Below are 21,059 nucleotides of genomic sequence, written 5' to 3' on the forward strand. Positions count from 1 at the left end.
CATCATTAAAAACGACACACCATCGTTTTAAAAAAAATGATGAACAAAGCGCGGTGACATACAACGGCACTCTAAAGGGGAAGTTCTATTCCCCTGTGGGCTGCTTTAGCTGATTCCTTGTTAGTAAAAGACGATTTGCGCTTTTTTGTCTGTTACAGCGTGATGAATGTGCTTACTCCATTATGAACGCTAGTTTTACCAGAACGAGCGCTCCCATCTCATAACTTGCTTCTGAGCATGTGCGGGTTTAAAACGTTGTTTTAGCCCACACACGATCATTTTTTACAACCCGAAAAACTTTATTTTTTAAAACAACGTTAAAAAATGCAGCATGTTCGAATTTTTTAAATGACGTTTTTAAAAACGACGGTTTTTTTCATGCTGAAAAATGATCATGTGTACGCGGCATGAGAGTAAAGACTGGTAATGCAGCTTTGCAGGCTTTCCCTGCTGCCAACCAGTCCCTACTCATGATATCATCATGCCCTTTTCTGGGGTCTGAAAGAACCCCACTGCTGCACAGCCAATATAAAGTCTCTACATCACCCAAGCAGCAGTGTGGACACCAGAAGTGGGACTCTCACACTCTGCAGTCTTAAGACCTGGTGCATTACATGACCTCCAATTTAGGCAAGTAAAAAGGGTTGCAAGGTTGAATTTTTCTAACCAACATGGAGCTTAGTTAGGGTGGGGGAGAAGGGGTTTTGAAATAAATAGGCGTGAGGGGTTCTGGCTTCCCCTACTTAATGTATGTCTTATCTTGTCTGTTCCTATAATTAGCTAGTCTATTAAAGCTCTGATAATGTTAAAGGTGATGATATAATAACAATATTAGCTATAAAAATAAACACAATGCTCAAAGAAGCAAAGGTCTTGTTTATTAACAAAGAAATTAGAAAAAAACTAAGGGCATATAGAAATAAAAGAGCATAGGTGATACTTTATGTAAGTTCGTCAATGTTCGGTATCTCTCAGCTGGGCTCAATAGAAAAAAGAGGGAGCCTCATCATTTGCCCTCACTTTTTAAACAAACTCAGACACAACCCACTGTAGTCCTCTGTCCAATGAGAAGCTATAAGGGGCTGTTCTTCCTAATCACCAGGAAGTATGTTATTCCCCTGAACATCCTCCAGGAAGTTTGTGACTGTCTTCGACAAGGGAACAGAATTAGTCTTTGAACACCTGCCTTGACCCAGGCCAACTTCCAGTCACCAGCTGTCGCTTTGATGTTTTTATGAGTCAGGAAACCAGTCATTTTAATTTGCACCTCACCAGGAGGTCTGAGCTGATGCTCCTCCACTCCCATACATCACATCAAGAGGTCTATGGGAGGACATCCTTCAGGAGATGAATTCCCATTTATGACTCCTTGTTACAAACAAACAAACATTTTTCTCTGCTGGAATTCCAGGCTAACCCTAGCCATATCCAGGTGTCTTCCGTAAAACCTGGTCTCAACAGAAATATCTAATATTAAAAACATGTTGACTTCAACCAGGCTTGATGGCCCACTGCCCAGTGATCATATTAAATTGGCATTGCATTCATTTTCTTTTTAGCACCATTGTAATGTTTCTTTTCCAATGTGCTGCTGAACAAAAATCCTTGGAAACCGTTGTTTGCTTACCCAACATGGTTTTTTGTCCATTGTGTTTTGTTTGAGAAAACTATTCTCAATAAGCTATGACATTTTATTCTTCGAAATGTAAAAACACACAAAAAAAAATGTTTATTTTGACAGTCAATGTATGATGTATGTGCTGTAATTCAGCTTTCACAGGCAACATTACCTGATTCGGAATCTTCAGCCAATGTATTTGTTAAATGGTAATGTTTTACTATAGCGTGTTCTTTTATTTTGCAGGCAGCACATCAAGCTTTGTACTGCACTCTGCAAATTGTTGCCGCTCTGCATGACATTGTTTCCTATGTACTTAGCTTTGCACAGCTAGGAAACTCATGTGGTGATTCCAGAAGTTTAAAAAACGTGGAGCTGATGGCCGATTGGGGAGGCATAGAAGGAATAGGTAAGTTTGTGTAATTTATTAAGGTACCTAGGTGTGATAATTGAGTCTCGCCTGGAGTCAGCCATTTAGAATTCATCAGTGCCCAAACTGTGTACATGTGTATATAATATACTTTATATATCTATTTGTATATATGTATGTATATTTAAATGTTTTCTTTATTAAACCTTTTTTAGCTGCATGTACTGTTAGTTGACTTTCAGAATATATCTAACTAATCTTAATATTGTCTTCATCCCCCTAACACCTTTACTAACTACCTGTGTAAGAAAGATCTGTACACTTGCCTATAAATAGGCTGCTCTGGTCACATGATCTCCCCATGTCAGCCAGCACCCGGCTACAGGGGAAAGGAGAGAGTGTTTGACAACAGCTGAAATCTGTGATGTCACCCATATTCTTACTATGGCCCATCTGTTGATGCTTCCTCCTCTCCCCTGAAGCTGCCGCTAGCTGACACAAAGGAGCCGATCACGTGACCCGAACCAGATGGGCCAGAAAATAGGCAAGTATAGAGATCTTTCTTCCGCAGGTTAGTTAGTATAAGGGTTAGGCCTCGTACACACGAAACAGAAAGAAACTTGCTGGGTGATATATTATTTTGCCGAGGAAACCGGTCGTGTGTACATTTTCGTTCGAGGAAACTGTCGAGAAACTCGACGAGCCAAAAAGAGAGCAAGTTCTCTATTTCCTCGATGGGAGTCTCAAATTGGCTCGTCGAGTTCCTGGTTGGGCTGGTTGGGCTGGTTTCCGACGAGAAACTCGAGCGTATGTATGCTAAGAAACCTGCGCTTGCTCAGAATAAAGTATGATACGGGTGTAAAAGTAGCATTTGTAATGGAGATAACACATTTTTCAAGCTGTAACAGATTGAAAAGTGCAAAGCGTCTCTTAACAAACTTTTAATTAACACGCAAACACATGAGATTAGCAAAACCAGCCCCAAGAGTTTAGCCAGTGGAATCGAACTTCCCCTGCCGTTGTATGTGTTGTATGTCACCGCGTTTGAGAACGAGGAGATTTTGGCTTGACTGTGTGTACGCAAAGAAAGCTTGTCGAGTTCCTCGACAAGCCTAACAAGGAACTCAACGAGGAAAGCGATGTGTTTCGCCCGTGGAGTTCCTCGGTCGTGTGTACGAGGCCTTAGGAAGGGGGAGGGAGCAGTGTTAAGATTAGTTAGATACAGTATATCTCTGAATACCAAAATACAACAGAGATGCGGAAGTTGGGTTTGGGTCAGTTTCTAACAGAGAACAGTGGTGATCAACGTTTTTAATATAGAGAGCCTCAAGAACCTTGACATCACCAAAAGGATGTACAGAATATTCAGTTAATGTAATGCTACCAAAAGCCACTTAAAGTGTTGATAAACTTAGGACTCTGCATTTACTATACTTGGTCTCCCACAGTACACAGAACAGGGAAATTAAAAATATCTCTAGATATAAACTGCTAAATACCTTTTCGCATCAGCCATTAGAGCAGTCTTGTGACTTCTATCAGTGTCCAGCCAAGCACTGGTTAAAGCTTGTAGGAGAAGTTTTCTGACTGTCCTATGAGACTGCAAGACCCCTGACCCTCTGTCTGGACAGTGCTGATTGGCCCTGTGCTGATCACATGCATCCTCCCAAGAGAAAAAATCCTCTCTAGCAATACACCAAACTGAGCATGTGCAGCCTGACTCCATAGACTGTGGGGGTTATTTACGAAAGGCAAAACCACTTTGCACTACAAGTGCACTGCAAGTGCAGTCTCTGTAGATCTAGGGGAGTCTCTGAAATTAGGAGAAGCTCCTAATGCTGATTTTATCATCCAATCATGTGCAAACTAAAATGCTGTTTTCTTATTTTACTTGCATGTCCCCCTCAGATCTACAGCGACTGCACTTCCAAGTGCACTTATAGTGCACAGTGGATTTACCTTTAGTAAATAACCCCCTGTGTGTTATAAGAAAATTATTAAGGGACAGTGGAACGAGGGGAGGAGCAGAGAAGACAGAATCAAACAGCCTTTTTACATAATATTTAGGATTAACCCCTTAGGTTCCACAGTGACTATAACCAGCATGCTTTACTGCATATTCAGACTGATTTTACTGTTGTGGGTTTAGATAACACTTTAACCACTTAAGGACCCGCTAACGTATATATACGTCGGCATTTTAAAAATGGACATCTCGGTAATGGCAGCAGCTGCTGCCACAACCGAGATATCCATTGTTTTTGGAGCGGTCCTGTAAACCGGATTCGCTGTGAGATCACCGTTGTCGGCGGCTGGAAAGGGGCCCCTCCTCCCTTTTCTGGGCGTAACATTATCTTTCACAATATAAAACAAATTGGGCTAACTTTACTGTTGTCTTATTTTTTTATCCAAAAAAGTGAATTTTTTCCAAAAAAGGTGCGCTTGTAAGACCGCTGCGCAAATACGGTGTGAAAAAAAGTATTGCAATGACCGCCATTTTATTCTCTAGGGTGTTAGAAAAAAATATATATAATGATTTAATCTTGTAAACACAGAGTCTGAAAAACAGGCAAGGTCTGGTTAAGCAACTATGTAAGGAAAACGCAGATTACTTTCTGCAGGGGCCCTGAGGGTCCCAGGTTGGGTACTAGAAGCTTAGAAACACATGCTGTGGGTTTATATTGGAAGACTGGTAGGCTGTCAAGATTCTGCTCTCCATAGAAAGTAAAGGGGGTAAAGAGTTGTGATTTTGGTGCCCCTGTTCTGAAATTTAAAATGGTTGTAAAGGTTTAAGGTTAGACATTAAGGTAAAAAAAAACATTTACGTGCAGCTCCCCTCTTCCCCCGTAAATACTTACCCGAGCCCGATCTCGATCCAGCGCTGTGCCTGGGCCGAACTGCATTGTGTGTGTCAATTGATGCACACAGTGCAGCCCGGAATCGAGCCCACACTAGAGCCCCTATAGAAAGCAACTTCCTACAAGGGCACTCAGAAGGCAGGAGGAGCCAGGAGCTCCAGCGGAGGACCATTGCACAGATCAGGTAAGTATACTATGTTTGTTATCTTTACAATTATTTTAATGATTGATTTCTTCACAATGCCTATAGCTACAGAGGTGAATGAGATCCTATTTCAAAGTGCTTTTAATGCTTGTTCAGAATATGGACATACTTTACATTTACAGTTAGTATAAATACACTGTGTGTAAACAATTTTCCATGTTAAGGTCCTGCCTGAAGTGTTGGTGATTTATTATAAATTAATAAATCATATATATACAGTGTGTGTATGTATATATATATATATATATATATATATATGTAAATAGTGTAACCTCGGATTGCGAGTAATGCGGTTAACGAGCGTTTCGCAATACGAGCACTGTATTTTTAAAAATCCTGACTCTGTTCGTAAGTGTTGTCTCGCAAAACGAGCAGGATTCAAGCCACATCGCTGTGCAGTCCGAGGTTTTCCGAGTTCAGCTGAGCTTCTGTCTACGGGCCTTTCCAAGTGTTTCAGAGACTCTCCAGCGCCCCCCACCTCTGGCCACATGCGGTATTGCATGCCATTGAAGTCAATGCAGAACTAATTATTTTAGTTTCCATTGATTTATATGGGGAATCTCGCTTTGATAAGCGAGTACATTGGATTACGAGCATTTCCCTATAACGGATTATGCTCGCAATCCGAGGTTCTGCTGCTGTGTGTGTGTATGTATGTATGTGTGTGTGTGTGTGTGTGTGTGTGTGTGTGTGTGTGTGTGTATATATATATATATATATATATATATATATATATGGTCATAGCTAGAATTTGTTCATTTTACTACCTTAAAAAATATAGATAGTCACAGCTTTCCAAAACATCATAGGCCTGAGCGTTACAAACACTGCTTTTAGGGGCATCTGGTGTTTTTTTTTCTGCCTCAAAATGCCCCTCAATGTTGGTCTATATGTCCATGCACACATTTAGAGGTGTTTAGAGGCAAAGACATCTAGAAGCATAAAAAAAAAAAAAAAAATGCCATCGCGTCCAGTAGCAGCAGCGTTTTTGCAGAAATTCATTGAGCGTTAATTCATTTCAATGCCCAGAATAAATTATTATTCTGGCCTATTAAATTATTTAACTCTCAAGCATTTGATGTGCCTCAATGCTTCTACAGTAGATGTGAATACACGTGTCAAACGTTTTGTCTTCCAAAACACTGCTGCCATGGGGTACAGCATTTAGGAGAGCTGAGCACATGCCCTGTGTGCATAGGATCTTGTGTTTAAATCAGGGGTGCCCAATGTTTTGAAGAGCGAGGGCCACTTAAGCGACTTGGTAACCGGTCGTCGGCCACAATGAGCGGAGTGGGTGGATGGCTTGTCCGTATCTGCTCTGCATATGCAGAGCGGACACTGACACAGCCTACTATACTTTTTAGCGGATCATATTTGGAGGTAGGATGCAAGTTGGTTTATGTCTACCACTACTTAGAGGTGAATGGAGGGTCCAATTGGTCGGACTGACCGTGTAAAAGGGGCCCAAGGCTGCTTTCACACTGATGCGCTGCGGTTTACCCGCACCACGGGTGCAATGCAGTGTACCTTTGGCTTTCCTACACTTTGCAATGGCTCAGTGCAGGTAACCCGCAGATCAACTGCTCTGCCCCCGCAGATCAGTTTTAAAGCAGCCCAGTAACCTCTGCGGAAAAGATATGCCCATATATACACTAATTTAAGTAATAAGCTGACCTTTAATAACAGTATTCTATTCCATCCCAGAGCAGGAGGTTGCGGGCCACATCAGAGGGCTCCGTGGGCCACATATGGCCCCCGGGCAGTGTTGCCAACCTACCAGATTGAAATTTACTGGCACGACACCCGAAATTTACTGGCACAGCCACGTTTTTACTGGCATTTCACAAAAGTTACTAAATTACATTTTTAGGTGCCAATTTTAAGTATTTAGGCTACAAACAAGTACACTAGGCAAATAGCAATGTGATTTAAGGTAGATATTAAGGTAAAAAAACATATTTTTGTTATTTTCGATATAAAGGCAAATTATTTAGTCACATCACCCCTTGCCTCCATCCCCCTCTGCCACCAACACCCCCTGCCTTCACCCCTCTCTGCGGTGCCACAATCTCCCCCTGCCTCCAATCTCCCTCTGCCTCCAATTTCCCTCTTCCTCCAATCACCCCCTGCCTCTATCATCCCCTGCCTCCATCGTCCTCTGCGGTGCCACCAACAACGCCTGTCTCCATCCCCCACCCTCTGTGGTGCCACCACCCCCCTCTGCGGTGCCACAAACACCCCCTGCCTCCAACACCCCTGCCTCCATCCCCCTCTGCGGTGCCACCGCAGCCACCATCACCCCCTGTCTCCAATCACCCCCTGCCTCCAATCTCCATGCGCAGTTCCAAGCCAAACTCATCTCGGCTATTTTTACTGGCACATTCCCGCAAATACGGACATTTACGAACGGGGGGAAAAAAGTGGCCATTTTTACAAACTGTCTGGAAAAATACGGACGGTTGGCAACACTGCCCCCGGGTCACTGGTTGGCACCCCTGGTTTAAATGAACCCCAACAGTTATGCAGATGACTTCTGACACTCCTCTAATTCCTGGTTTACACACTTGTTCCAGGTCTGTGACTACAAAAGTATTTAATTCAGCATAACAGCTAAGCAGCAAGCATTTTCAGATGAGGCTGGCATTGGTAGCCTCATATATTTTTGGAAAAACAAGTTTACTTTAAAGACCTATTTGTATTGATATCATAACCACTGACTACATTTGATTACCATTTTGCAATATGTGAAAGCCAATTTCTAATTGGTTGACGCAGTTCTAACCTTCAAAAACGATTTCTAATGTGTATCATACAGGAGCGGAGCTGAGAGACATACAGAAACTTATAGATGGCCTTCAAAATCCTCATGATCCAAAAGAAGTAGCCTCATTACTACTCTTGCGACGTGAAGTTATGATCCTGCAGTTTGATGCGGCTGTACGCCATTTAATTCGGTATGTAGCCAATACGTTTGATTTTTTTTTTTTTCATTTTGGATAAAGTAGGAAAAAATGTATCTCATTCCCCTCTACTCCTGTTCTGGTGGCAATTCAAAATTTTGGATTTACAGTTCCTTTCATTCCCAGTGAATTAGTGACCAGGACAATAAGAAAGAGTGAACCTTTCAAACAGTCAACAATAAAAACCTGACAGTGACTCATGCTATCCAAATAAAAAAAAAAGTTTTGTCCATGTTAATATTTCAATTCAAATCAATTAACCCTAAAGATCTACAAATAATATGTTTTTAATGACAATATTTTATTTTATCCTATAGGGATGCATTGCTTTCTACTGGGAATATCTCTGCGTTCAGAACAACAACCGACAATATGTATCATGGACTAACAGCACTGAGCAACTCTGTAGTCGGGACTGCTTTCTCATCAATGCTGCCTGTGCCACAGCCTCTTGATCCCCGTAGTCATAGAGTTAGTAACTTTCCATTCTATCTATACAAGAGGTTTTACTCATTTGCAAGGAAAGAATGTCTACAATGTATGTGATTATTTTTGCATTAAAGCCTAACTCAAGCCAAAAATCTTTTATTCGATTTTGGTTAGAACAGAGAAGAGTTAACCACTTGAGGACCGCCTAACGCCGATATACGTCGACAGAATGGCACGGCTGGGCACAGGCACGTACAGGTACATTGCACTTTAAAAGCCCAGCCGTGGGTCGCCTGCGTGCGCCGCGCTCGTGACCAGGTCCGAAGCTCTGTGACCGCGCCCACGGGACTCGATCACTGCCGGTGTCCCACGATCGAGTCACAGGAGCTAAAGAACGAAGAAGGTGAGTGTAAACAAACCTTCCCCGTTCTTCTCTGTGGCTTGTCACTGATCGTCTGTTCCCTGTTATAGGGAACGACGATCAGTGACGTCACACCTACAGCCACGCCCCCCTACAGTAAGAATTACTCCCTTAGGGCACACTTAACCCCTTAGCGCCCCCTAGTGGTTAACCTCTTCACTGCCATTGTCATTTTCACAGCAATCGGTGCATTTTTATAGCACTTTTCGCTGTGAAAATGACAATGGACCCAAAAATGTGTCAAAAGTGTTCGATGTGTCTGCCATAATGTCGCAGTCACGAAAAAAATCGCTGATCGCCGCCATTACTAGTTAAAAAAAATTATTAATAAAAATGCCATAAAACTATACCCTATTTTGTAAACGCTATAACTTTTGCACAAAAAGCTTTTATTCTGTCTGGACAAGGCAAAAATCTGTTTGGTAAAATGAAGAAGACCGTTTTTTTTTTTGTAGACTGTGACTTCCTGTCTAGGTGATGTCTGTACCCTCTATTTCTGTATGGGTGCCTCAAGGGCAGGAAGTCAGAGAGAATTACCCCAATGGGGTCAGGAAGCCAGACAGAAACTTTCCCTGCCACTGATAATAATCGCATCTATTTTTTGTTTAATTGGTTGCTGGTCAGACTTTAAGGATGATGGAATCCCAAGAATTTGGTCCCCATGCATCATCATTATCCATATCATGCTTTTCACTTAATATAATAATGTGATTTGTTAATGGTGACATTGCATGCCAATTTAAATCCTTAATTTTAATGATGGTTGCACTTTAAATCAAAGAGTGAACTTGCCCCCCATGGCTAGTACACAGTGTAAGGATAGCTATCGCCATTCTTTGTCTTTCAGCCCACACATTTTCTACACAAACTAAAAATTGAGTGTTCCAATGAAACTATTCCAGACTGAGCATCATTTAAATGTAAAATCTTTTGGTTTTTTTTGTAGACATTTATGCTTTATCCTTGGAGGACATTCTTAGCCAATGGTGGACTCTTTCCACTGACAATTAATGGAATCCATACCATTGGGCACTATATGCAGGTAAATATTCTTAACATATTCATTCATTCATTGCTTCTAATTTTTAAGGACTTGTTAATGACTGGAATGGCGAAGGGTCAATGTGGTGCCCATATTTAAAAAGGGATCAACGTCTTTACCAAGTTATTATAGACCTTTTAGTTTAACTTCTATAGTTGGGAAGATACTGGAGAGATTAATAAAGGACCACATAGAAGAGTTCTTGCTGGAAAAAAAATATTTTAAGCAACAAACAGCATGGATTCATGAAAGAGAGAAGTTATCAAACAAACCTGAGGAGGTAAGTAAAACCTTGGACAAAGGGGTGGCTGTGGACGTCGTATACTTGGATTTGGCAAAATCATTTGACACCGTTCCCCACACATGACTAATGTGTAAGTTAAAGTCTAAAAGGCTTGGAAAGATCAATTTGTAAATGGATAGAAAACTGGCTAAAAAAAACGAAATTCAGAAAGTAGTTGTTACTGATTCTTACTCTGAATGGTCTAAGGTTATCAGTGGTGTACCCCAAGGTTCAGTGTTGGGACCCTTACTTTTTAATATCTTTATAAATGATATCGGGTCTGGGATTAAAAGTACCATGTCTGTCTTTGCAGATGACACCAAGCTATGCAGTGGAATAACATCCTTACAGGATGTCTCCAATTTACAAGCCGACCTCAATGCTCTTTCTAATTGGGCAACTAATTGGCAGATGAGGTTTAATGTTAATAAATGTTATGCACTTGGGGGCTAAGAATATTCATACATCATACATACTAGGGGGAATACAACTGGGGGAATCAATGGTGGAAAAGGATCTGGTTTTGGTAGATCATAAGCTCAATAATAGCTTCCAATGCCAAGCTGTGGTTTCCAAAGCGAGCAAAGTCCTTTCTTGTATTAAGAGAGGTATGGACTCCAGAGACAGAGATATAATTTTGCCCCTGTACAAATCATTAGTAAGATCTCATCTGGAATATGCAGTTCAGTTTTGGGCACCAGTCAAAAAGGATATCGGGGAACTGGAGAAAGTGCAGAGAAGGGCAACCAAACTGATGAGAGGCATGAAGGAGCTCAGCTATGAGGAAAGATTAGAGGAACTGCATGTATTCTCTCTTAAGAAGAGGAGATTAAAGGGGGGAGGGGATTATCAACATGTACAAATAAATAAGTGGCACATATAGTGAACTTGGTGTTGCATTATTCACTTTAAGGTCATCACAGAGGACAAGGGGGCACTCTTTATGTCTAGAAGAAAAAAGATTTCATCTCTAAATACGTAAAGGTTTCTCACAGTAAGAGCTGTGAAAATGTGGAATAGACTCCCTCCAGACGTGGTTCTTGCCAGATCAGTTGATTGCTTTAAAAAAGGCCTGGATTCTTTCCTAAATGTACATAATATAACTGGGTACTAACATTTATAGGTAAAGTTGATCCAGGGAAAATCCTACTGTAGCAAATTGGTGCTTTACTAGGGTTTTTCGCCTTCCCCTGGACCAACTGTGGGTGAAGGGTTGTGTATATGGGATTTCCTTTTTTTGGGTTGAACTAGATGGACTTTTTTCAAACTGACTAACTATGTAACTTAAAGCAGAGCTCTACCCTATAGTGGAACTTCTGCTCATCGGAACCCTCCCCCCTCCGGTGTCACATTTGACACCTTTCAGGGGGGGGGGGGTGCAGATACCTGTCAGACAGGTATTTGCACCCACTTCCGGGAGTCCTCTCTGCGGGGACTCTGCGGGGAGTACGTCACTTCCCGCTCCCGCTCGATGTGTTCTGGGAAACACTCGGCTCCCAGAACACAACGGGGACCAGTCAGGACGGCGCTGCGTGACTCGCACATGCGCCGTAGGGAATCGGGCAGTGAAGCCGGAGCGCTTCACTTTCTGATTCCCTCACCGAGGATGGCAGTGGGGGCAGCAGAGTGATGAGCGATGTGGGGAGTTATCTGGGATTTTTTTTACACTTCGATTGCTAATTACAGTGATCTTTACTGTAATTGGCAATCAGAAAGACTGTCCAAAGGTTTAATTTATGAAACCTTGTTTTCTATTGTCAAACTGTGATAGGTCACAGCTATTACATGGTACAGGGCTGCTGTGATTGGCTCTTGTACCATGTAATCACTGTGAGATCACACAGACACAGTAGTAAGCAAGGCATAATGAATGAAAACCTTGTTTACTACTGTAATTGTAATCGCTGTAAATGGTCACAGCGATCACATGGTACCAGGATCGCTTACAACAGCCCGGTATCGTGATCGGTTATCGGCTGTGTCCGGTGGACAAAGTGTTAACAAATCAAACTGCTGAGTACCCCAGGGGGAACACACAGCACATAGTTCTGGGAGGTACGGTTATATCATCCTGGAACAACAGAGCACCCATCTCTGGATTTATGTACATTGGCCCGGCAGGAAACGATTAAAGGCTAGTTGGGTATAAGCTGGAATTCCACTTTAGGTTTTTTAAATGTGAAATGGACATGCTATTTAATAATTAACATTCTACTTTGTAGCAGGTGGAGCTTTATGCTTTTTAAAATGTTCTGGTTTCTTCTTCTGTTGAAAATAAAATGCCTGGTGTTTACAGGACTTAATAACTAAAGCTGAAATGTACACCTAAAGGGAAAGTGAGAGCAGGGACCCATCCCAATAAACTCTCCTTCCTCTGAAAAGCAATGATCTCTTTTTAGACACTTCATAGTAGGAATCCTTTTGTAGCAATACTAAATGTATTACAAAAAGGGGGTGATTGAGGAATGAATTAGACAGTGAATAGCTAGTATGTAATACTAAAAATATTTCTATTACTAAAAACGTTGTATAGAAATATTTAGAATTTCAGCCACCTAACTATGGCTGATGAATGACTGATATTACTGTTGGTTTAAACATTCCTTTACACATAATTTCTTTGCCGATCTCCATTTCTTCTGTTTACTTCTCCATAGCACCGTGACGTGTCTGTCCTAGCTGATAAAACATGTTCTACCAGGGGAGTGTGAACTTTGTCAACAAACTCAACCAAGCATTGTAGCTACTGTACATTGGCGTTCTTGTTTCTTGTGTGCCACTCAACTGGAACTTGAGAATGTACATCAAGCAGCTTTTTTTTTATCTCTGAAGATACCATTAGCACCACATTTACACCTAAATGCTGGTGTTTTTGCAATCAGATACAGCCCGCCTCATTTCCTGGTTGGAGCATGTCCAGCATCAACTAGCTTTTTCCTTGTGTCCTTTGTTATTGAATTTCATTTTTTTCAATCACAGGGTCTCTGCATCACACGTGGGCATTAACTAGGGCTGGGGTCTTCAAACTTTTAAACCAAAGGGCCAGTTTAGTGTCCTTCAGACTGTAGGGGGCCAGATGTTGGTGTCAGTAGGAGGAATAGTACCCCATTATTGGTATAAGTGGGAGGAATAGTACCCCATCATTGGTATCAGTGGGAGGAATAGTGCCCCAACATTGGTGTCAGTGGAAAGAATAGTACCCCCATCATTGGTGTCAGAAAGAAGAATGGTGCCCCAAAGTTGGTGTTAGTGAGATGAATAGTGTCTTGTACCAGTAGGAGGAATAGTGCCCCAAGGGCCGGATAAAGGCACGCATCTGGCCCCCAGGCCGCAGTTTGGACACCACTGACCTAGGGCATGCAAATGCCAAGCAATTGGCAGTCCACATGTTTTTCTCAGGAAAGATTTTCTTTAATGACCTTTATACAAATCCAGCCCTAAATATAGTCCGTTATTATTTGCTTCTTATTTGGTTAATCGGATTATTTGTAAAAAATGTACTTGGATTGGTGTGTGGTTAGTCACTGCTTCCTAGTATGTTCCTGAACGGCATTTACATATTGATTCACTCCTCATTTTCAAAGACAAAGACGTGTTGGTGTGTTATCAGTCTGCTATGGTTATAAGTTTTTTTTTATTTGCCTATCTAGTTGTGCCTATGTGATATGACAGACCATGAACGCAGTGTGGCTCATGGAGAACTTGTGGGGGTTCATCTTTTAATGGAGGACATACTTCAAGGCAAATACAACTTTATTTCCTTTACCATTGAAGGGAACCTGGATGAAAAAAAGGTGAGCTACATTTAAAACACATAGGAACTATTATTATTATCATTACATAGATAGCTAACTTGAGATGCTTAGGGTTTCTGGCTGTGAAGCAACACAATTAAAGCCCTATTAGCCCATCAACAGAAATAACTCTATCCTAGTTCTTTACATGAACTCAGTAATATCAATTTTTTTTACCGACTCTCCATAAGCTATTTACAGAATGTCAGGAATACTGCCCAAATATAATGTTGCTGTGTAGCCCTATGGTCAGTATTTGGGTGCATTCCGATATTTATGGTGCTGCTCCTGCCCATGCCTCAGATGGGGGGAGCAAAGTGTCCCCCCAATCCTCATCATCAGAACTAAAAACTGTGTATTTATTTCTACTCAAATGTCCAATTACTAATTTATGTATGTATAACTACAAAGGATAACATCCTTTTTGTAAACCTCTTATGCTGCCCATAGACAGATCGAAAATTCAGGTTGTTTAGCAGGGAATCTACCATATTTCGATCCATCTATGGCCAATCTTGCTTGACAGAAGTCAATCTAAAGGCCCATACACACGGTCTGACTTTTTGCCAACAAACTTCAAAATCTGCAAGTTTTCAAATTTGTCAGATCGTGTGTACGCTCCATCGGACCAACTTTTTAGGGTTTCATCGGACAAAAAGTTTGGTCTGCAAACGGACAAACTTTACGTCAACAAAATTCTGATGGTGCCTAGTTCAACCGTGTGTACAGCAAGCAATCGGACTTTTGTACAAACGCACATGCTCAGAAGCAAAGACCAGCCGGAAGCGTTCTGTCTGGTAGAACTAGCGTTCGTATTTGAAAGAGCACATTCGTGACGCGGCAAGTTCTGAAATCAAGAAAAGCAGCGCACATTCTCTTCTTCTTTATGTAATAATACTAAAAGCTGCTTTGCTGGTGATACTGACGGAGTAAAAACAAATGTCTTTACTTTGGATTAGTGTATTTTGGTTATATGAATCAAACATATTTTTATATATGTTTTTGTGGGTCAAGTTAGCACAACCCCATTGCACAACGTGTCTGCTTGATGAACGGATGTTCAGAAACGAACAAAATTGCACGAAACTGAAAATCGCGAATGCACACAGACAAAACCTCTACTAACTCTCAATTAGCAGAAGGAGTCCAAAGGGTGACGCCGGAGAATTGAACTTCCTCTTTTAAACTCTCGTCAGTACGTTGAAACGTCACTACGTTCGTGTTGCCGAAAAAGTCCGAGCGTGTGTATGCTATGGGTGTGACCGGACAACTCCCTTCGGACAAAAATCAAAGGGAAAGTTTGTTGGATGTCCGACCGTGTGTACGAGGCTTTACAATCGACTTTTGTCAAAAGGGACTGTTGTGAAACTTTTGTTGATCAGTGGCTTCAGCCAATCAGCTGCCACTGAGCAGTGTATTCTGACAGTGTAGGAGTCTCACTGTCAGAATACAATTGCAGAGCAGCAAGGATTCCTCCATCCACCTCACTTGTGTGGGTGGGTAGAATCTGTTTGTTTATTTTTTTTTTCAATTAGACCTATTGCAGATCGAAACAAAACAAAAAAACAAGGCATCTATGGGCCCGCCTTAGTCCCTTGATAGACTCACTATGCCAAAGCTATGGACATCATCAAAAAGTCAAGTCTTTACATTCCATTAGGTACAGTTTATCTGTAAGTCAAGTGTCATACTTTGGATCATGCTGTGGATGATGATGTACAACAGCATAACCGTTATGGCACGTACTTGTTATTAGAAAGGCCTAAACTACATATACATTAATTTTGTCAAAAATTATCTGCCAAATGTTGGTGCTATAGAAATAAACTTTTCTCTGGTCAGAAGGCCTCAGACATCCTGGTCTGCTGGCTCCTGTAGCAGTTGTAAGGCCTGCTGTAGCTTTTTTAGATTTATTTTTCAGAAAACTTTTTATTTTTTATTTTTAAATTTCACAGTTACTCAATATAACCATATCAAGTGGGGCTTAACTTTGTTCATAGTCATGTAACAAAGGATACAAATAAGATACAGTATAGCCAACATGTTATCTAGAGACCATTTGTCACAAGGTGCGGTGAGACTGCTCTAGGCAGCTATTACAATGCACTCCCACCACAAGACAAGGCAAAATGCCTTGTCTCCTCTCAGGCCAGTTCACACCACTGCTGGTGTTGAGTGGTGGTGAGCGTTAAAGAATTTACAGCATGCTTTATTTTCAGCGCACCACAATGCAGTCCACTGCCTTGCATCGCACTGTAGCCGATAGAAATCAATGAAATGTCACTTTGTGACATTTCAATAAAGTTTGCTTAAAAAACTGTAAACAGTGCAATGCGTTGCAATTGGCGCATCAGCACCGTTGTGAATGGGTCTTAAAGGTGTTGTGAACATCTTCCCATTATATAATGTATATATTGCCTGTCTTAGCTAGTACTTTATTACCACTGTTAGCATGCACATGGCATTCAGTCACACACAGGTCTTTTAGCCCAATTTATATTGTTTACGTTTTGATTTATTTCTAGATGCTGACTGACAAATCACCTGCAGGAGAAGAACAGCCAGTGTCAAAAAGCTCCCAAATGGATCAATCACACCAAGATCCAATTTCAGAATACAGACAGTTGAGGTCCTTTCTAATACTGTGGAAACAGTTGGAAGTATTTAAAGAAAGATGGGCAAAAAAGAAACTTGGTGTTGAGGAAATAAACACTGTTCGTCTGTATAGACAGTTTTGTGAAATGTACAGGTAATCAGTTAAGTACACACTAAAAACTTGCTATCATAACACTTGATTTTCTCATGTGCTGCACCAGCTTCCCAGGCTTTTTTTCCAAATGCAACCAGACAAATTACATTCTTACCTTTCTGAAAGCTTACACATTGATTTGGACCAACATATGAGCTGACTTCATGATCACTGATCCAATCTTTTATTTTGTAGTGAAAAAAAGAGAAAACTGGCCCCTAGGGACTTTGTAGGCAGATGAATGCACAAATTAGTAAAATCAATTTGCACATGTTAAAAATATGTATAATGAACAATTAAATAATAAAGGCTAAAATAAGCAATATAGAGGTACACAAAATGGTAATACAAGCCGAACAGCTATATTCCTGTTACATCTAGTTGGTCCTGTGGAGTGTCAGATCTAGCTCTGGATGAATATTACAGAAAAAGTCCTGACATGTTTCAAAATATATAATTCCTTCTTCAAGGGAAAGAAATTAGCTGGGTGTCAAAATCTATGGGTACAATGGTATAAATAGAAGTACACACATTTAAAATTTTTAAAGTACCTTGGTTTGAGAGTAACTTGGTTTGAGAGCGTTTTGCAAGACAAGCAAAATTGTTAATAAATTTTGACTTGATATACAAGTGATGTCTTGATATACAAGTAGCGTCATGTCACAACTGAGTATAGAAGAGAAGAGAGGCGCCTCTTAAGCCCGGTACACCTTCGGAATTTCTGACCGTGTGTAGCCCCATCGGAGTAATTCTATTGGAGTTCCATTTTACTCCGATGGAATTATGTCAGAATTCCGATGTGATTTTGGTTGGACAAACTGGAGTTCAGCTTTAAAGTGACACTAAATGATATCCTTATTCTCCAAATAAATCTATACATAGCCACTACTTCATAGTTCTGTAATATATTTTTTCAAGAAATCATTTCTCACTGTGTTCTTCTGCCTCCTTCTAGTGTCCTCTGTTGTGCACTCCTGAACCCCCCTTTCCCCCTATCCCCAATTACACTTGTTTGGAATGAGCAGTGTATGTTATTTGTGGTCATACGCACTGCTCTATGAACACTACATTTCCCATAGTTCATAGTCCATCTTAGAGTGAGCAAGAGACGCTTAATACATTCCTATATACAGTATGGCACAGGAGAATGAATGAATGTAACCACCCTTTAACAGGCAGTCAAATCACAGCAGCCGGTATAAATATTAAAAAAAAAAGGAATTTGGGAATTTGGAGAATGAGAGGAAAATAAGTAACTTTTTTGAATTAAGAATACATATTGAATATCATTTTTTTCTAACCAGCATTTAGTGTCATTTTAATGGAGGGGTCCCAAACTGGTGGCCCTCCAGCTGTTGCAAAACTACAAGTCCCATCATGCCTCTGGGAGTCATACTTGCAACTGTCAGCCTTGCAAAGGCTCATGGGACTTGTAGTTTTGCAACAGCTGGAGGGCCGCCAGTTTGAGACCCCTGCTTTAATGCATGCTTCTTACAAAACACAGGGCTTTAGGTACAAAAGGACAACAGTGTACCAGTGACGGCCCGTCCATTTGCCCCCTCTCTTCACGCCACCCCCTATATGACTAATGGATAGATTCATGCACAGCATCAATCTATCCAGGGCCACTGCTGCCACCCCCTATTCATGCCTCTGGCCCCTTTCAGGACGCCGGGCGCCTGAATTACAGCAGTGGGGGTGTGTTATAGGCTCTATAAGGTTTCAAAATATCTAGGCTTGTGGCACAGAGCATTGCGCCACGAGCCTACCTAGGTGTTACAACAGCAAATGAATATTTGCTGTTGTAACACTGATCCTCAATCTGGCCAATCAGAAGCGGGTTTGAGACCTGTTTTCTGATTGGCCACTGAGAAGGAGGGAGGAAACGGAAGCCAGAGCCATCGCTGCATAGATGGGGTAAGTGCACCAGACCCACCTGTTGACTGCCGGGGCAGGGTTTGGTACTGTTTGCTGCCCTCCAAAGAAAATTACCACTGGCCGCCACTGCAGTGTACATAGGCAGGCCTAAGGTTGACCATACACGATTCTATAGCCGGTCTTCTCCCGCTTGCCTTCCCCTGCCTGCTCCCGCTCGGAGCAGGCACTGGGAATGCTTTACTAAAGACCAATAGACTGTGCACTTTGCAGGCTGCAATTGCACTCTGCAAGTGCTACACAGCTTAGTAAATAAGGTAAAGCTTCTCTTTGCAAAGAATACCCAATCGCATACAAGGAAAATATAAAAAAAAACAGCATTTTTGCTTGCACATGATTGGATGATGGAAGTCAGCAGAGTTTCTGCTCATTTACTAAGCTCTGAAGCAACTGTTTTTGCAAAGTGCAGTCTTTTTGCCTTTAGTAAATCACCTCCAAAAGCTTGGTAAGAGGGATTCCCCTGTCAGCACTGTCTGTGTAGATGGGGTAAATCGTGCAATTTTGGCAGGAAAGAAATGTGCACTGTGTATGGCCAGCCTATGCAGCCTGACCACAATCTACTAGACATCATAAACCTTACCTACTGTAGTTTATCATACTTAGGCCCAATTTTGAAGCAGTATTAAACCCAAAACATTTTTTTTTACTATATTGCAGTTTACCAATCATTAGATGAGGTGGCTGCATTTCCAGTTTTGGATAGAGGGGAGATGGATTAGAATATCTGTCAGGTTTTTACTGCTGTGTCCCTGTTAGGGAGGTTCACTTCCTCTCTTTGTCCTGTTTACCCCTATCATTGAAAGTAAAAGAAAATCCCAAATTGGGTTGTCCCCAGAAAAGCAATAGATGGATAATCTGCCAATGATGAGTAGTTCTGGTGACCTGGGGTTCCCCAGGAGATTTCCTTTATTTGCTGGGATTTCCTATTACTTCCTCTTTTGGCTATGGGACAGGAAGTGACGTTAAATCTCCCTAATGGGGAAAAAAGGGCAAAAAGAAACCTTACAGGGGTTATAACCCTCCTTTACTCTATCCAAATTGAAAAAATGTTTTGCCTATAGTTCAACTTTAAGGCATTTTTGTTGTTGCCAAGGAAATACATTTCCAGGTGCTTAAAATCTGCCTGCTGGCTGCTACATTGTATCATTTGGCTTTTGAACTCTGCAGCTATTGTGTACGGATAGAAATAGTCTTCTATAGGCTTTTAACGAACAAGAAAAGAAATGCAGGCTATTAATATTGATATGTCTGTGATTGTAGATAATTGATATAACATTTTCTATTGTAGAGATGAAATCTTTTATCCTACTATGAAAGCAATTGCTCGTCAAATGGGAAAGGAGGGGGAGTTTGAAGGGCTGACGCTGAGATCTCAGGTGGTGCTTCCTCCTATAGGGGCATCTGAGATTGACATTCGAGTTCAACAGGTGAGAATTTATCTTACCTCATTTTTTGTTTGTTGTCTGTGATTTTCTAAAGGTAAAACAGTGCTAAGGTAACCGAATAGAAGACACTTTTGCAGTGTCACAAGCAATAAGCCTTGTTATATGCTTCCTGTATTTAGACATACAAGACCACATAGCAGTGATTGGACTTATTGCAGCTCTTGCAAACGAAATTCAGGAAGTACCGTATGTGGTTACTATCAGGTCATAACTCGTCAAACTTTTAGATCTTCAGCATTCAATTTTGTAACAGGGCATTAACCACTTAAGCCCCGGAACTTTAGGCAGCTAAATGCCCAGGCCAGGTTTTGCGATTCGGCACTGCGTCGCTTTAACAGACAATTGCGCAGTCGTGCGACGTGGCTCCCAAACAAAATTGGCGTCTTTTTTTCCCCACAAATAGAGCTTTCTTTTGGTGGTATTTGATCACCTCTGCGGTTTTTATTTTTTGCGCTATAAATAAAAATAGAGCGACAATTTTGAAAAAAAACAATATTTTTTACTTTTTGCTATAATAAATATCCCCCAAAAACATATATAAAAAAAATGTTTCCCTCAGTTTAGGCCGATACGTATTCTTCTACCTATTTTTGGTAAAAAAAATCGCAATAGGCGTTTATCGATTGGTTTGCGCAACATTTATAGCGTTTACAAAATAGGGGATAGTTTTATTGCATTTTTATAAAAAAAAAAATTTTTACTACTAATGGCGGCGATCAGCGATTTTTTTCGTGACTGCGACATTATGGCGGAGACTTCGGACAATTTTGACACTTTTTTTTGACCATTGTCATTTTCACAGCAAAACATGCATTTAAATTGCATTATTTATTGTGAAAATGACAGTTGCAGTTTGGGAGATAATCACAGGGGGCGCTGTAGGAGTTAGTGTTCACTTAGTGTGTGTTTACAACTGTAGGGGGGTGTGGCTGTAGGACTGACGTCATCGA

General features: G+C 41.2%; 1 protein-coding gene across 1 annotated transcript in view; it reads left to right on the plus strand.

Annotated features, from left to right (window-relative positions):
• Nucleotides 1–21,059, plus strand: part of LOC120937196 — a 186,649-nt gene that overhangs the window by 115,814 nt on the left and 49,776 nt on the right. Inside the window, exons 29-35 of the mRNA XM_040350213.1 lie at nt 1,865–2,027; nt 7,867–8,005; nt 8,329–8,482; nt 9,808–9,903; nt 13,837–13,980; nt 16,506–16,729; nt 19,953–20,091. Of these exons, the coding sequence (XP_040206147.1) occupies nt 1,865–2,027; nt 7,867–8,005; nt 8,329–8,482; nt 9,808–9,903; nt 13,837–13,980; nt 16,506–16,729; nt 19,953–20,091 (1,059 nt within the window). The remainder of the gene's footprint in view (nt 1–1,864; nt 2,028–7,866; nt 8,006–8,328; nt 8,483–9,807; nt 9,904–13,836; nt 13,981–16,505; nt 16,730–19,952; nt 20,092–21,059) is intronic.

This window comes from Rana temporaria, chromosome 4 (assembly GCF_905171775.1).
Source record: "Rana temporaria chromosome 4, aRanTem1.1, whole genome shotgun sequence".
Lineage (NCBI taxonomy): Eukaryota > Metazoa > Chordata > Amphibia > Anura > Ranidae > Rana > Rana temporaria.